This window comes from Nilaparvata lugens, chromosome 1, assembly GCF_014356525.2.
Source record: "Nilaparvata lugens isolate BPH chromosome 1, ASM1435652v1, whole genome shotgun sequence".
Taxonomy (NCBI): domain Eukaryota; kingdom Metazoa; phylum Arthropoda; class Insecta; order Hemiptera; family Delphacidae; genus Nilaparvata; species Nilaparvata lugens.
The window spans coordinates 65,098,342-65,117,295 of NC_052504.1; the positions used below are offsets into that span (position 1 = coordinate 65,098,342).

General features: G+C 34.7%; 1 protein-coding gene across 4 annotated transcripts in view; it reads right to left on the minus strand.

Annotated features, from left to right (window-relative positions):
- Window positions 1-18,954, minus strand: part of LOC111047192 (facilitated trehalose transporter Tret1) — a 47,676-nt gene that overhangs the window by 13,376 nt on the left and 15,346 nt on the right. For 2 of the 4 annotated variants that reach the window (XM_022332881.2, XM_022332880.2), the window contains 4 exons: window positions 14,177-14,535; window positions 11,947-12,222; window positions 10,807-11,115; window positions 10,017-10,125 (listed from right to left, as the gene is read on the minus strand). In XM_022332881.2, coding sequence (XP_022188573.1) covers window positions 10,017-10,125; window positions 10,807-11,115; window positions 11,947-12,222; window positions 14,177-14,535 — 1,053 coding nt within the window. The remainder of the gene's footprint in view (window positions 1-10,016; window positions 10,126-10,806; window positions 11,116-11,946; window positions 12,223-14,176; window positions 14,536-18,954) is intronic. The other 2 variants (XM_039439833.1, XM_039439841.1) reach the window with 1 other exon arrangement.

An 18,954-nucleotide genomic window follows, 5' to 3' on the forward strand; every position in this document is an offset into this window, starting at 1 on the left:
CTGAGTGTCATCTGAATGCCTATTGAGAACTGTGGTGTCATCTGCATATAAGACTATTTTCGATGGGACATTGATGCTCAAATCATCAATCATAATAAGAAAGAGCAAAGGACCCAGGACCGAGCCCTGAGGTACTCCACACTTAACAGACAAAGTACCCGAGCTTTTACCATCCACACATACATATTGAGTTCTGCCCTGCAAATAGCTGGAGAATAAATCCAGTGCTAATCCTTCAATCTGTAAGTGCTTCAATTTTGCTAACAGGATGTCATGTGAAACACATTCAAAAGCTCTACTGAGGTCGCAGAATGATACAGCAGCAGAACATTTCTCCTCAAAACAGTCCAGAATTTCCTCCACCAATTTAATCAGAGCATGGGTGGTTGATAGGCCTTTTCGGAAACCGAACTGAGTCTTACAGAGCAAGTCATTCTCCTCCAAAAATTTGCAAAATTGCTTTCCAAGCAGAATTTCTATTATTTTCGAAAAAATAGGAACTATAGCAATGGGCCTGAAGTTTGTAATATCTTCATGTTTACCCTTCTTGAAAACCGGTATTACTTTAGTGATTTTGAGTGAGGTGGGAAATTTCCCTTCCGCAATGACTTTATTTACAAGGCATGTGAACGGGGTTAGAATACAATTGATAATATTCTTCATTAGAGCATTGGACAGTCCATAGTGGTCCTTACTATTCTTTGTAGACATATGCTTTACAACTTCCAAGATACAATTTTCTGTTACAGGTTTGAATCGGAACTTCTTAATATTTTCAGGAATATTTTTCTTTTCTAATAGTTCAGCCGATGTTACTCTATAGTTTTTAACAAGTTTTTTCTTAATTTCTTCAGCTGTATTTACAAAAAAGCTATTAAAATTATCAGGAGATATATTTATTTGCGGTAACTCCTCTCTTTTTGTTTTACTTTTATTTACAATGTTCCACAACATTTTTGACTTATTTTCAGAATTTTCTATAATATTTCTGTTTGCTACTTTCTTTGCTTCTCTTATCATTAGTCTATAGGAACTTTTTTCTCTAATATACATATATCTATAATCTAAGTGTGTTTTAGAAAGAAAATACAGAAAGTCCAACCTATTTTTCTGCTCTTTCAGCTCCGGAGTGAACCAAAATTGATTTTATTATAAGAATGCCTAGCGGTTCTTGAGTTAGAATTAATTTTTTTGATCATGTTGAAACTCAGATCATAATAATATATAACTGTATTCAAAAATACATCAAAGCTCGTATCAACATCACTATCATAAATAGAAACTGACCAACCTTCCTTTAACAGGTGGCATCTAAATACATTAATATTACTTTCATTTATTTTAGTGACTTTTCTATAAATCTTACTCGAGGACAACAAGCTTTTTTGAGATTTATTGAATTTTACTGAGATAAGCTGTCCTAAGTGGTCGCTGACATGGCAGTTGCTTATTTCTACACTCAAACTGTCTTGGAAGCTGGATGAGAAAACATTATCAAGACAATTGGCCCCCCTAGTCGGCTCATAAACCCTCATTTCAAAGCCATACATACTACACAAATTAACAAAGTGATCTGCCTGTTTGTCATTTGCATTGAAACGTAAGTTGAAGTCCCCACAAACTATTGACTTTCGGTTTCTCTTATTCAAGTAACTAAGAGCTAATTCCATTATTTTACAAAACATTTCAAAAGTCCCTTGAGGACTACGATATACAGTAATGACCATAGTATCAATATTTGAGAATTCTACACCTGCTAATTCGCAGTCCAGCTCTACAGAAATGTTATTTATATATTTTAATAATCTATACTGTGAAGGTCTATATTTTGAATAAATGGCTACCCCACCATGCATTCGTGTTGTGCGGCAGTAACCAGTAACTAATTGAAGTTCTTTTAGATTAGAATTTACTTCCAGTTCAACCTCAGTCATCCAATGCTCAGTAAGACATAAAATATCTAGTTTCTTATCCACAATGATTTGTTCAATTAAACCTATTTTATTAGATAGACTCTGTACATTCTGGTGGAGAATATTTATATTACCGCTAGCTGAATCGCATTTAAAACTTTTTCCTTTTATAATTGCCCCTGTAACTGTTTTACTGCTAGGTGTTGTATCCCCTATATCAGTACATAAAAACGTTGACGTGTCAACAAGAGTCACATTTTGAACAGATTTAGTATTCTGTTTAGTATGCTGCTTAAATGAATAATTCTTATTACAGTTGTCAAAACACATGCAAACACACCCTGAACACCTTTTAGACTGTAAACACATTCTAAGCTCCAAATTGTTTTGATCGTGTTGATCAGTTATAGAGAGTTGTCTAAAAAAATACCATCGTAATGTGATTGAGCAGTTGTAAAGTTCACAATTGAAGAGTCACTCACGTTACCAGCTTCACTTAGTACTGCAAAAGGATGTTCACCGCTGTCAGTTGTTGAATCCCTTGGAGTAAATGAGAAACCTTGTAACTCCTGGCAAGTGGGTGAGAACCCCCGAAATTCCACGATGGAGTCATCATCAGTAACTGCCTCAGAACGCACCGCAAGACTGTGACTGTCCTGGACAGATTCAATTTCTGTCGAACAGACCAAACTCCTACTCTGAGCAGCTTCATATAAAATCCTTGAGTTTCCAATAGTTTTGAAAATTTCCTCGCAAATTATCTTTTTTCCCATTGTGCTATAATGAAGACCATGTCGTGTAAAGCACCTGCGTTTCAAATATTGACTTGTGTCTTTGAGGGTGATATTTAGTTTTCCCTTATACTTTTCCAATATATTTCTGATAAGTGAATTGGCAAAGTGTATGTCATCGTTGAGGGCAGTGTTGTCAAAACGAAATGGAATCGTGTGTAGAATCACATTTGTCCGATTGGGTAGAGAAAACAGAGCGTCTAGGCCTTGCATTATGGTCACTGACCAGTTGATCAGTCCTTATCTGGCAGGCGATGAGGTCGGATCGTTTATCGGAGCTCCGGTTCACAGTTTGAAAGTTTCGAAGTGCATCAATCCGCCTGATTGTTCCTGTATTTGCCGGTATTGTGTCTATTCTGTTGCGAATTAACTTTCAAATAATTATTTAAAATACGCGTATACACCGACGGGAAATGGCCAAGTGCAAAAAGTGTGATAAGGACATTGTCTTTGAGAAAGGAATAAAACTGGACGATTATAAATGCGTTATTTGCCAGGCTCAGTTTCATACGTCGTGCGTGAGTGAGACGTTAACACGTGGTGCGAAAACAAACTGGAAGTGCGAGGTATGTGGTTCTAATACTGTATCAGGGACAAGTAAACTAGAAAATAACAAAGATCAAGCAGATACATTAGTGCTTAAGGCGATAGCTGATCTACGAGCTGAAATTAATACGCGGTGGGATGAAAATGATAAAAAACTCGATCGTATGCAGAAAAACATTGATCAAATTAACAGTGAATTTTCGTCTTTTAAAGCGAAACTCGATGGAGTTGAGCAAAAAGTTTCTAGTGCCGAAAGTAAAATTAAACTATTAACCGCGGAAAACTCAAAATTGAGAGATGAAATTAATGATCTGCAACAGCATACACGGAAGAATAATGTGGTTATTTCCGGTATCCCGGTTCTCCCAAGAGGTGCTAATGTGTTCCCGTTAATTGATAAAATAGCCGATCTACTTCAAGTACAGTATTATCGCACGGACATTAACGCTGCCCATTGGCTTCCGGTACGTGGGGGCGGCCAAGAGAAACAGTCCATCCTCGTTGCTTTCGTATCGAGGATTGTCAAGCAAGAATGGCTACGTGCGAGGCGTAACCGAAAAAGCCTCACCGCCAATGAGATTGACAGAAATTTCCCACAGAACCAAATTTATATTAACGATCAACTGACACAAAAATCGCGTGAAATTTTCAACGCTGCGAGGTTCTTGGTCAAACAGGAGAAATTGGCCTCGGTGTGGACGAGCGACGGCATCGTGATGGCCAGGAAAATTCCACGAGGACGACCCTTCCGGGTGACCAGTCTGGATGCCCTCACCGAGAGAGCGTCGCCTCCGGGGGCTGCACGGCCCGTCACCGTCCCGCCCACCACTGACCAGCCCAGCGCGCTTGACCAGAGCCGACGTCGTGCCGACGACGAGCCGAACAAGCAGACAGTTAGTGATACGACCGGAAATTTGTAATTGTAATGGACTTGAACAAGGTAAAGCAGAGCATTTTTATTCTTTTCCTTTCTTACTATTTGTATACTGTATCAAAGCTCAAACAGTTGGGATACATAATTTAGAGACTTTCTTTATAATTTTGTTTTTTTTTCTCAAGTTTAGTTTTTAGTTTATTATCTTTATATCTTTTTTTGTAATCCATGCAACAAGAAAAAATCCTACTATAGCTTATGGTTTTGGGGGTGAGGTAGATATGAAGTATTTTTCCAGATGTACAGAATATTTATCTTTATTATTTCACTCAGTATGCTTGAATGAACACGATCTCTTAATTTTGTCTCTGGTAATAGCAAAGTAAAAATCTTTCATCACATGTATTTTGTCGATCTTTATCCAACATAGATAAATGGAGTCCTAATACCCGAACTGAATAATCATATTTCGATAAAGCGATGACAGCAGAAGAGATAGGGCATAATATTGAACAAGCTCGCCATAATTACGGGATTAGATTCCCGTTCAAACAACTATAATATATCAAACTATAAATAAAAACTATAACAGAAATCATCATACTATAAATATCAAACAATGGAATACGGTATTAATATTGCTTCTTATAGACCTAGGAACATTGAAGGTATAATTATGCCCTATGCACTATTAGACTAGTTCATAAATAAATTATTTGCTTACTAGTATCCCGAAGCTTGCAGAACATTATAATTTTAATATTGCAGGTTATTCTGCTAATGTTCAATTTTAATATTGCGGGTTATTTTGCTAATGTTTCAAACTAAAAATGATGGATACACACCCATTGCTACAAAAGTTCTGTATTACTTTATTTCAGATTGAGAATTAGGATTTTTCTTTATTGTCTTGTCTTTTTGTTGAACACAGTCTGTCATGAATTACGAAAATAATAGATAAATATAATCAATCTGTATGAAAATAAATATAATGAAAACATTGACAAAACCTTTAAATGAAATATGTCTTTTAGTACTCCAATTTCATTTCACTGGAAGTGAGGTACACGTTTTACTCTCAATTTATAAAATCCTTATACATTAAAGTTTGCTTAATTACACATATAAGAATTATTATGAAAATTGTCTCCTGATTTTAAACAAAATAATTTAAAAATAGATACCTCGTATCAAACTTTTAAAATTTCAAATATGTAGTTATAAGTTTGAGAGTGAATCGTTAATCTAGAAAAGATAAGGTATAATGGGTATTAGCTATATATATGATGTATGTGATATATATATATATATATATGATACGTGAATAAAAATATATTGAATTGAATAAATTGAATTGAGCTATTCTATCTTTTTTTCTCAATTGTTCAGTTTTGATATTAAGTATTAGTTTTGATATTAAGTATTAGCAACTTTTATAACAGCGTAGATATATTATATAATAATTTTTGTATCTTGAAAACCACATGAAGATGAATGCTTTACTAGAAAATTATATGCAGCATCCGTTAACATACTTTTTAATCAGGCGGTATGATGCACTGTTCTTCACCATGAATAATAACAATCAAGATGAAGTCCTGATACAATGTTCCGAATTTGCTGACAATGATGATTTAAATAGTAGTTTTCAGCATAACATAGATGTAACAATTAATTGTGTTAGACTCAGATTACTTCATCTCAATATTCGAAGCTATAATAAAAACTTTGATGAATTTCTCATATTGTGGCAGGGTATTAAAACTAAATTTAATGTTATAATTTTAACCGAGGCATGGTTGGACGAGGATAGTGAGCTCATGAGCCTTGACGGGTATCAACTGTTTCGAAGTCACAATGGATTGAATCAATGTGATGGCATAGTTGTGTACTTGGATGATAGCTTATCTTCCGTCACCTGTAATCAGTTCTCAATTGGTGGGCTAGCAACGAGCTTGACCTTGAATTTCACCTGGGCCAATACACCTTGTCAACTTCTCTGTATTTATCGTAGCCCGTCTTCATCTCTTCCATACTTTATTGATAGTTTAACGAATTTGCTCCATACCGACACTAACCCTTCATATCTAAAAATCATAGCTGGCGATATAAATTGCGATATCCTTCACCCAAATATAAACTCGCAAGAGGAACGCTATCTGGATATGCTATATGAATGTGGTTATATATCATGCATAGACCGGATAACGCGCCCCAATAGCAATACATGCATAGACCATTTCTTTATCAAATTGCCGTTCCATTTCAATGCATGTTCTTTCATTCTTCAAACGAGCATAACTGATCATTTTGTAATTGGGTTAGAAGTAGAGAATAATTTGTTGATAGAACCGAGTAGAAATAGTGACACCCAATATTCCAAGATCATTAACTGGTCTGGAATTGATGAAGCCTTGAAAGTGGAGAGTTGGAGACGGGTGGTCGGGGCGGCTGATGTTGATGAGGCTGTTGAGAGTTTCAATGAGATCCTACAGAAAAATTTGGAGCAGTTCACAACATCCGAAAGAGTGTGTGCTAAAACGAAAAAAATTAAACCATGGATAACCTCTGGCCTCCTGCAATCGATGCGTCGTCGTGACAAGTTGAGTAAAGAGGTCAGGAGAAATCCATACAATAATCAACTCAGACAAAAATTTATTCGATTCCGAAATACACTTAAGGCAGCTATTAAGCGTTCTAAATACAATTATTATAAGAATAAATTGAGTGAAGCTGGGGGAGACTCTAGGAAATTCTGGAATGTTATTAATGAGGTTTCTGGTCGATCCACGGGCAAGCCGAAATTTCCGCTGCAGGCGTACTGTGAGCGCGGCGGTGAGGCCTCTCCCGCTGAAATTAAACAAATAGGTAATGCCTTCAATGAATACTTTGCCTCGGTTGGCTCGCGGTTGGCCGGGGCACTGCAGCCGACTGGTCCACTCGAGGTGGACGACGCCGACCATGCGACGGACGCTGTCTTTGCTCTTTGTCCCGTCACCCACAACGAGCTTATCGCGGTAGTGGTCAGTATGAGAGGCGGCTCGGCTCCGGGATGGGATGGAATACCGACCAAGTTAATTAAAAACAGCATTAACACACTACAGTTACCTCTGCTACACATAATTAATCTTAGTTTTACAACAGGTAGATTTCCGAATGTTTTTAAAATTGCAAAAGTTGTTCCTATATTTAAGTCTGGACAAAAAAATGTTACCTCAAACTTCAGGCCAATTTCTATACTTTGCACGGTATCAAAAATAATTGAAAAATGCGTCAAAATACAACTCACAAATTACCTTGAGCGTGAGAAAATAATTTCCAATTCTCAATTTGGCTTCAGACAAGACAGGGGTACCTCCCACGCGCTTTTTGAATTAATAAGATACATAAGTGGAGAAATAGGCAACAAAAAACGGGTGATTGTCACATTCCTCGACCTGGCAAAAGCATTCGATTCTATTGATAGACATAAATTGATAGTGAAACTCCAGCACGCCGGCGTTGAATCCCTGGACTGGTTTATTAGTTACTTGGAAAACAGGTCACAGTTTGTGTCCATCAACGGTACACAGAGTGACCCAAAAAGCATCGAGTATGGTGTGGTTCAGGGTAGTACCCTGGGCCCCCTACTATTCTCTATCTATATCAATAACATAACTAGAGTAAATATTGAAGGGAAACTATTGTTATTCGCCGATGACACTGTTTTAGTGTCGTCTGGAAGTTCTTGGGACGAAGTCTATGAACAGGCCTCCTCAGACCTACTAAAAGTTAAAAGGTGGTTTGACCAGAACACCCTATCATTGAATGTCGGAAAAACCAAGTCTCTGCCTATATACTTTAGACAGGATGGCGATCCTGGGCTGAGAAGGCTTGCAATACACTCCTGTGGTGATCTGCGGTCGGCCGCCTGCGGCTGTGACGAGGTTGAGCGTGTGGAGCAGTATTGCTACTTGGGAATAACAATTGATCACAAAATGAGTTGGTCCCCACACATTGTCAATGTTAAACGGAAATTGAGGAAATTATTGTATGCCTTCTCACAGCTGGCATGGTTGCTGGCTGCGGATCAGTGCAGGAGTGTGTATTTTGCGTATGTTCAGTCGCTGCTTCAATATGGTGTAGTGGCGTGGGGCGGTGCCTCGGCCGCTGTGCTTGAGCCTCTGGCTGTCACGCAAAGAGCGCTTATAAAAATTATTCTAAAGAAACCAGTCAGATACTCGTCAGACCAGCTCTTTTCCGATTTCCAGGTACTGGATATCCGCCAGCTTTACTTGAAATCCATCCTCACATTTATAAAAACAAATAAAACCAATATCTTTACAAACTTACAACATGATTATCAAACCAGACACCGAATAAATTACGGATATAACTTTCCCAGATCAACCTTAACGTCACTGAACAGTAATCCCTTTCTACTTGCCCATTTGATTTATCGAAACCTCCCACAAACAATTATAGATGCAGAAGAACTTGGTGCTGCCGCCTACAAAAAGAGAGTAGGTTTTTGGCTCCGCTCAATCGGCCGGGTGGCCGCCGCGGCGCTGCTGGAGTCGCCATATAGGTGACACGAAGCAGTTGGCACATGCTCAACCACAAACCTCACTAGTTTGTGATTTTGTATTCCAAGCCCTTCATGCCTCTCTTATTTATTTTAATTATTTATATTCTGCTTTTATATTGTACTTTCTATTTAAGGTTGTTAAATCGTCAGTTCAGATAGCTCACAAGAAGATGAAGTATTCTGAGTCGGGTACTTGTGCTGTGTGAATCATCATACATACAGTTTGTATTTTGTACATTACAGGATTTAACATATTTTTTTTTCTTATTTATAGGTTAAGCCAGAATCAATATAAATTATTGACTGCTGTCAATGTTTGCCCATTATTTAAACATTCAAGTGGGGAACATGATTTGGGAAATCGTGTTTTGCTGTACTCATTTTTGGACGAAAAGAATATAAATCTGTAATCGTTACACAATGTGCTTTTTGACGACAGTTCAACATTACACGCGACATAACTGTTCCTAATGCTAACATAGTTCGGTCCTGGAAGTTGGAAGTTGGAAGGATCAGGTATATCACACTAACAAATGACAGACGTGGGCGTCGCAGATCCATTAGAATCACATTCTTCTGAATTGGAGATTTGAAAAGGATTGAGAAGGATTTTTCACTCTGATTTGAAGTCTCATCCTTTTACAATAATGATTGCTCAAGAATTACGCTCAGCAGACTAACTAAGGCAACCGGAAAAATTTGTGTGAGCAACAATGCTTGCTCAGATCCCTCTAAATGCAGCTTTCCTTAATAGTGACGAGGCATATTTTCATCTCAGTAGACCGCAAAACAAATAATTATTTATGAATTTCATGCCATACCCCGCGACATGTGTGCTAGAGCTGCTTAAAAATTCAAAAATCGTTGTGAACAATGTATTGATGCATGGCCGCGATCTTCAGGACATTATTTTCAAAAACTTAATTCTACTGAAATGGATTTATTAATTAGATTTAACCTTGGTGCTGGCACGTATTGATGCCCCTTAGATATCCTGAAGTTTCAAATGGCTTGCAACAATTCTCCCTCAAGAGAATATACTTGTCCTGGCTGATCAGATAGGTAGCCTACTGTACATTGCACAATTCTTTCCAATTACGAGAAATTTCTATTGCATTCATGCCAATCATCCAAGGTCGAAACAAAATTCAAGTTACACAGAGCTCTCTAGAAGTAAAATAAGTGGAATATTTGAGGATACAATTTTATCCAACAGTTTCATGGCTGTAAAATGAGATAACTTATTTCAGATTCTTCCCACTTTTACTGTTATCTGTAGTAAACACTCTCAGCCAACGTGATAAATAAAACAAAGGACCACTCACCTAGACAGTACGTTACGATGTAGACAACCATGAAAATGATGGGAGCTGTTGACAATGATGAAACATCAACTCCCTTATCTTTGAAAAAGAAGTATACTCCAAGGAGTGCCTGTGAAAATTCAACGGAAAATTATTATTGAAAATAAGGACTGAATGCACAGTAATTGTAATTTATCATGAGACACAACGTGCACAGTCAGACCTGATTAGAAACTTCCTAATTCCTAATGCGTAAATGTGTTCTGCCATCTTTCATGAAAATAGTAACTTCCTTAAATTAATAGAAAGATGTCGTGCATTGAAACCGATGTAGACTTCTTCGTTATTTGGAATAGGAGAATATTGTAGTATGGATGACGTATAAGAAATAGAATTTTTTTGAACTGTTGCATGAGCATAACTTGTTTTTTATCTACTTGATACTGTGAACAAGTTGAATGTTTAGAAAGGTGATCATCATCCCTTGTAATAATTTATTCTGATCAGAAATTCAGTTCCAAGCGGATATCGGAAATACATTCTATTGCTTCAGTGAGTGTAACAAGTTTGGAATTTTTTTCTAAGTGATGGTTCAATATGAAATTTTTTCCATAAAATCTAGTTAGTCAATATCAATCAACAAAACGTCGACAATTAATTTCAATCACTATCTTGGGACAATAAAGAGCATCCCAATCCAATCAAAAAATTTGAATTGAAGGTATAGAAATCAATGTAGAAGTTTAGAGACTTGGATATAGATCCCGCAATGAAATTGGATAACAAAATGAGTGTGTTTCTAGTTACTCACCTCAGATAAGAACATGCCAACGCCTGACACAATCAACATCATTTTGATTCCGAAAATACTGGTGACTGGAGGAGCGATTCCACCAGATATGACCAGCACTGCACCAATGATAATGGAGCAGATGGCGGGAGACAGAGCGGCCCCAGTCAGGTGGAATATTTGCTCGCTGTAGAACAGAATCACGTTGATTCCACTGAACTGTTGAAACGCAACCAGGCCGCAACTGAGGTAAAGTGCTTTAAAGTTGCCTTTCGATTTCACCAGCTCGATTGCTCCTGATTTTTGCGTTGCTGACTCGTTTACAGAGTTCTGTCAACAAAGAAAAATCAAATTTAAAAAAAGTGGTGGAGATGGAAAAAATCATATGTAAAAAATTATTTCAACATATTGAATGTTAGAGGCCAAAATAAATCAATGTTCAAATGTTACATAGTTTTAATCATCTTGAAATGTAACTTAAATATGAAAATATGTACTTGAAATATTATGTTCTTCAAAATAACACGTTGAATGTTAGAGGCCAACGTGAATCGATGCTCAAATGTTGTATAGTATCAATCATCTTGAAATTTATAACTTGAATATTATGAAAGTAGTTACTTGAAATATCATTTTCTTCAAAATAATTAAAATGTAATTTTGTTTGACCTTAAAAAGATTACATGATTTGAGTTCAAACAGGTGATTAAATAATACTATCGAACGTTTAGATACAGAGTAGAACCCGAGTACATTTTGTGATTTCAACTTATACAGAGTGTTTCAGAGAAACGGGAAATTTTGAAAGTTAAATAATTTCAAGAAAAACAAATCTTTAAATAAAGTTTTTCATATCATTCAATATTTATGGATTTGTTTTACTTGAAATTATTTTACTTTCAAAATTTCCTGTTTCTCTGAAACACTCTGTATATGGTCCTTACAGTCAGTGAAAAAATAATTTCAAAACTGAATGAATAAAGTAGAAAGAATAATAATGTACTTTTTCTTGTTTTCTGTATTCAATACATAATTATGGATTTGAATTTGATATTCGAGTTATAGGTCATAAAAAGAATACAGATGAACATGCGCATGCTGATTCTTAATATGACATGTCGTATGCACACAAAGTGGTGAGAAACAATACTTTCAACAAACCTGCATATCAGTGACTTCTTTTTGCACAATTGAAGCATCATCGGCTCCTCTCAACCACTGCAAGGCTCTGATAGCTTCAGCATTTCGCCCTTGGGCGATCAGATAGTAAGGTGATTCTGGCATGAAGAAGAACAAAACTAGAAAGGCGATTGGTGCAATACATGACACCAAGATCAGCACCAAATAGCTGACGTAAGGTCCTACGACGTATTCCAGCAGGAAACCACCGCAGAGGAAGAATGCCAGTAGAGAGCCTACGGCACCACGGACGCTGTCCTGTTTATAGAGAGAAAAAATGAAATATTTACATTTTCAAACACCATGAAGTCCTAAATTGATAGGCTATGTAAAAAAGGGATGTACAAGTTATAAATAATACTCCTCCCCTGGATACAAAATTGATGAATACATGAGAGTAATATTCTCAAATACAGTATCATACTCAATTTTTTGAAATTTATTTAATCTGCTGTTCAATTGATATCATATACATCAATGAAATTTGTAAAAGATTTTGATTTTGTTTACTGCGATGTGGTAGATCTCCGTATTCTAGGTGTGGCAAACTGGCGGCAGGGAGCACAAGAGCGGGATTTCTGGAGGCTTCATGTAGAGAAGGCCAAGGTCCACCCAGGACTGTAGAACCAGATAAAGTAAGTAAAATAAGTTATTACGATGACATTATTATACTTCTTCTTCGACTGTACAGTTATAATATTTGTAACAAATGTTATTTAATAGCTTGCAATATGAAATACGATTTTAGAGTATGAAAAATTGTTGGATTCATATCGTGAAGAAGATAATTCAAGTTTTTGTATTAGTTGGCTAACGATACAATTGGACTTATAAATGAGCGTTATTTTAGAAAGTGGATTATTGCATTGTCATATGAATATAAATTAAATTTTGTTTTCTAATCAGGGATTCGTCTCAATCTTGAGCTGCGTTTACAGCTAAGTAGTCAAAAAAATGTTGTCCAGAAATAGTTTTTTTACACTAAATTGTCATTTTTTTGTACATAACAATGTAGAGTAACAAAATTTATCAATTTTTCACCCAGAGAGCTTAGTCGGTGTAGAGGGGGAACATTTTATTGGCAACTTTCTCAGTAGGATACAAAACCTTGTTCAAAGGATTTCTACTAGTTGATGACAAAATGTTGCTGTGCTTCTCAAGAAATTGACAACAAAATTGTTGCAGTTCGTTGAAAACTCATTTGAAAACTCTGGTTTATGTCGTCTGTTGTGAGATATTAACATAACTATTAATAGATCGCCAAAGAGTCACAAAAATGATATCTCAAATATTAAACGATGAGATGTGAACTTGGAAATATTAAAATTATTTTCTTATGGAGTAAACGATACTTGAATATTATCGACTGTGGGAAAATATAATGTGTGAATCATTTAAATTTGTTTTAAAATCTTATTAATAGGAAAATGAATGAATAAGAGCCTGTTAGAGTATGAATGCGAAGACTGGAATCCTAATCATAATATAAATGTCCAACAACATTTGGACATTTTTTTAAAGCAGAAGTTGTATGCTCCTTTGTTTACCGAACTTTTAAATTTCCTCAGAAGTATGTTTACGGTAATATTAGATCACTGAGAGTGATGTCAAATTACTTGCTTTTCTCTACAATTTATTGAATAATATAATTGATGCATCCTACTTGCTTTCTAAAATCAACATACAATCATACAGATATACTATTGTTCGAAGTCCTGGATTTTCATTTAATGGATCTCGTTCTAGAACGGCAAGCCATTATAACTTTCATCTTGAGCAAAGAGAATTATTCAAAAGTTAGTTGATCGGAGCACTTGATATATTCTGGTTCTCGCCGAACAAATTCCGAAATATGATACATTTATTGTTCAATTATTATTACAGCGTACCAAGGTATATTATGCATTGGTTTATGATTGTGCATCATCCGCAATGGATTTGGTTATTTTTACAATTCTATATTGATTGTATATTTTCTCTATTTTTCATATCTTTATTTTAAATTGTATTATGTTGAGAATTATTTGTATTGTTTGAAGGTGGCAAAATAGGTTTCGACCTGTAGTATCAATTAATAGAATTATCTTTCATTATTATTATTATTATTATTATTATTATTATTATTATTATTATTATTATTATTATTATTATTATAGCAAAAATGTTATCTTGGAAGAAAATGTGTGAGTATAATAATTGATCATGGGCTCACCTCAGCGATTTCTCCGATGTACATTGGTATAGAAGCATAGCAAGACCCTGCAGATACACCGGCCAACACTCGGCCCACATAAATCAGTTCAAATGATATACTATCAAAACTGCTAATTGCAATTCCTATCAGAATCCACGATAAAATGATTAATACTGCATTCAGGTAAAGAGTTTTCTTCCTTCCTATCCTGTCAATCAAGAATCCAGAGACGAAAGGCCCCAGCGACGCTCCCAGGGCGATCAATGATCCCAACCAAGATTCTTGACTTATGTGGATCTCGTTGTTCTCTTTCATCTTTGATATTGTAGGGGAACTCCATGTTAAGGCGTTACCCGCTGCAAATGATGCCAAATTACCTGCATACAAAATCAGACACTCAATTATAACTTTTCTGATAGAGCTAGCTGACTCTCAATTTACGTATCAATATGGGTCAGTTATAATCTTTCTTTTAACATTAGAATAATTGTATCAATGTTATCTAGAAGGAAACAAATGAAATGCAAACTTGAGAAAATATGACTGAATGCTGATTGTTAAATTTTCAAAATATGTAGACTACCTATGTGATCTAATTCAATAAAAATCTGCATCCAATAAAAATTATTGTAACTTTCATTATTCATAAAAATGATACAATTGACTAATGCCTTTGACTATCTTTAGATAGACTAAAGCCTTGTACACATCACTGCTAGTCGCAAGACGGTGACACGAGAGCATGAGAATTTTCAAGCCGTTGTTCAATGTTTGATGTCACCATCATGCGATTCGTCGTACTGGTGTGCACAAGGCTGTTGAGAGAAAGGTCTCTACTACAATTTTCCAATACAATAGCCTACCATCAGCAGAGAGAAGGAATTAAACGAACCAAAAATAAATTAAAAAGGAGAGATTGATATTTCAGGAGAAAAATATTACTTTTAACTAAAATATTAATAGCTGATATTTATTAATATAAAATTGAGGTGACAGCTGAAAGATAAACTATCTATTTATTTTACTAAGACTACATTTTTATTTCATTAAAAAAAGGAAATAGAATGCAATATTAGTGAAACAGTTAGATAGATCAATACATCTATAAATTGATCATAAATCCTAAATAAATTGAAAAAATATCATATTATCAAAAAGTCCCAGAAAATTGATCATGCAAATCCTAGGATTAATCAATTAATGCCATATTTCACTCTATTGCTTTGCAAAGCTATAATAAAGTTTTTTTGCATCATTTTTATTGGTGACATAAAATAGCAAGGAAATGATCACCTAAGCTTGCGACAAAATTATCGAATTGAGATTGAGGTGCATGCATACATCTCAACAAACAAATATATTGCACTTGAAACTAATTAACAGGCAATGAGTGGAATGGGAGCGTTATCTTAGCTCCTGTACTACTGGCATAATCACTCTTGATTTTGTCGTGGTGCCAAATGAAAACGCACTTCAAATTATCAATTCTGTTAACTGTATTGAACTTGAGTAAGTGCATATTCTGTTGAAAGCATTCAAGTTTGTCACACCTAAGGTGTGACAGTTACAGTGAGTAATAGCAGCAATATTTACCCAAAATTGAGTACCTGAAAAAAATTCAGGGTTATCAATATTCTTGTGAGACTCGATCTCGCTTCAATTTGATATAATTAATAAGAATCGACCATGGGATCTTAAAAATTTTGAAAATGGGATCTTAAAGAGTGATAAATATCTTAACTGGATCTAGATTTTACCACACATGAGAAGAGAGACCTGCATTATTCATGCAATTAAAAATGTTTCAATAGGATGAATAAAGTACCGGTAATGATATTTAACGTAGAATATGATGAGAGATTGATATAAGACTGATAATAGATAACATCATTTCCATAGATTCAATATTATGTACTCTATCAATTTGAACAAATCATGACTCTAGATGTTAAATGAATTGAAAATCTAAATATTTTTAAAATTGACTCTTCGAACGAATGAATAAAGAAATTTGTTATAGAATAGATTTTCCTTCTCTATTTTTACTTGATCAGATCTTTCCGAAATTAGTTTTACACTACTGCTATAATTTATGATTTTTCTCAACGGAGTGAATAAAAAAGGATTTGTTGGTTAAAAATCTAGACTAGTAAATACTAATCTAATAAATGCCATTCTGCTAAAAAATACAAACTCTGGTAAAATAAGGATGAGTCTCTTTGGTGTTGAGATAAGATACCCTTGCTTCCAGACATAATTCATTGGCGGCTTTATTTTAATTCTTTCAAACAGATGTTCGCAGTTTGCTTCAAATACAGTCGTGGCCATTGAACAATCAGTTCCAGAATAGAAGCAGTCGAAGCGAAATAAACACGGAACTGTTTAATGACTAGTAAATAAACTGGAGCCATCTCGTGAGTCTTAGTAGCATTGCAGAGATACTGAAAATATCCTCTGACAGGAACTTAACAGTAGCTGAATGAGTGTTGTTAAATAAATGTATCTGTTCCCCACTAATTCTGGCTACAGTCCATACAGATATTCAAGTACGAATTCCATTGTCCAACAAACTTTATTATTCAATGCTGAAATTCTTGTGGAAATCTATATTTATAATTTGATGGCTAATAACTTCCATATGATTTTATAGGTTTGTGTGCAGTTGAAGGGGCGAGGATACTCTACACGACCCGAACCGAAGTTGAGTTTTACAGAGATCAACGTACAATGTCTCCAAATGAACAGTTTAACCAACTGAAAAATAATTCACCGATGGATTGGAATCCACCTGGAACTGCAATTTCCCAGAATTATTCCTCCTATTACCAGAACATGAGCCCGGGACTTTTGTTGGCATCATCGTCAGAAATAAGGCAATACACGAAGGTGATTTATCTTAGTTTGTTGATTGGCATGGAATTATTATGGGAATATATAAATTATGAAGTTGCATGGAAATCTTTGTTTTGAAGAGCGCAAGTGGTTCTTTAACAATGCAATTTCAATCGCCCTTAAACAGTGTTTATTTTTTATTCTTTTCAGGTATTTGTTCTAGCTAGTTTTTTATAGAGTTCCACTACGAACAAATAAAAAATTTAACCCTTGATGACAATGTAATCTAGACTCTGTAGAATCCTATATACTAAATAAAGCTCAAGTGCCTATATGATTTTCATTGCTAAAGAACGCAGAGTATAATATGTTAACTAATCGTTTTCATAACTTACGACAAGCATTTCATAATAAGTGTTCAAGAAAATAGAGAAGAAATCAGTTTCAATTTCGTAGAACAGGTAGTTTATATATTGAATTTTCCAATTTCATTGAAGCAAAATATACAAGAGAAAAATAATTGAATTGCCAATATACTGTAACATAGTATATAAAAGTTAGTAATTGTTGTCACCAGATAATTCAATAGCAAATGAAATATAGTAGTTACACAATACGTTATGGATCAAGAGATTCAAGATAAAATAATCAATTCTAACACTCTTTAACAATAATAATTGGCTATTATTATAAGGTATACAATTGAAATATTGACAAAAATTAACATCATTAATGCTTTCTATCACAAGTTTATACTAACATATCTATTTTTTTGTATTTGACGAAATCCAGAATTAATAGAACTTACAACGCACTGGTGGAGGGACAGTTTAAAATTAAATTTGACAGTACTAACAAATCTGATCTGATAAAAATGTTATTCGTCAATAAGAATTTTCAAACAGCTTAATATATTCAATAGAAATATGAAAGATTCTACATTTTCATAATACACTAATACAATAATGCAATTCGCAAAATAAAACATATAGCTCATGATAGAAATAAACAACTCGAGTGAGACATAAATTATATTATATTAAATATCAACAATGATAGACTTTATCTGCAATTTACAATGCAAAGAGACTTTGAAATAATAGAGATGAAAGGTCTTTTAAATTCAATTAAGGTACACTCATTGTATAGAAAAACATTCATTTGAGTTAGGTACTTAAGTTACTGTAGGTTACGTTAGGTACTTTAGTTTGTTTGTGCTTCAATAACGTGATTTATGAAGTACGAGTAGAAGAAAGGATGAATTGGATAAAAATTGAACGTATTATGAAAAATTGAACAAAAATTAACATTCTATCTTCTAATAGGGATTTCAATATTGAGTTCACATATGAATGATATTATAGAATGATATTTATTAGATAGAAGTCGAATAAGTTGATACATTCTTATAAGTTGAACTTTTCTAGAATTTATAGGCCATCAAATTTGATAAGCTACTCCAAGAGTTCCTATCAAATTAAATGAGTCCTCAATCAAGTTAGTTTCTTAAGAATAAATCCATTTTCACTGACAAATGCCATCATTATTATTGGGATGCTCTTGGGAACTAACGGTTAATAGAATTACTAAGAAATATATAGAAATAACAATAGAGGCCTATCAAACACGAAACAGCCAATAAACAAGGATTTTGTTACTCAAGAACTGCGTGTCTTTTAAAAAAATCTTTTGAATTAGCATTTTCTGATGTCAAAAGGTTTTTGATTTCATTCAAAATAATTTTGCTTAAATAATCCTCTACATTTTGTCTGAAGGAAAAAGTTATCTAAAAGATATTTAATCCGGGAATCGTGTAGAAAATGGAGAATATAAATTGGTTCCATTAGTAGCATAACATGGAAGATGTTTGGAGTAATAGTCAAATTCACCAAGGTTATGGTTTATGGAGGGGCTTAGGCCTATACCACTAAAACTGCCAGCATTAAACAGATTTTTGGGATTTC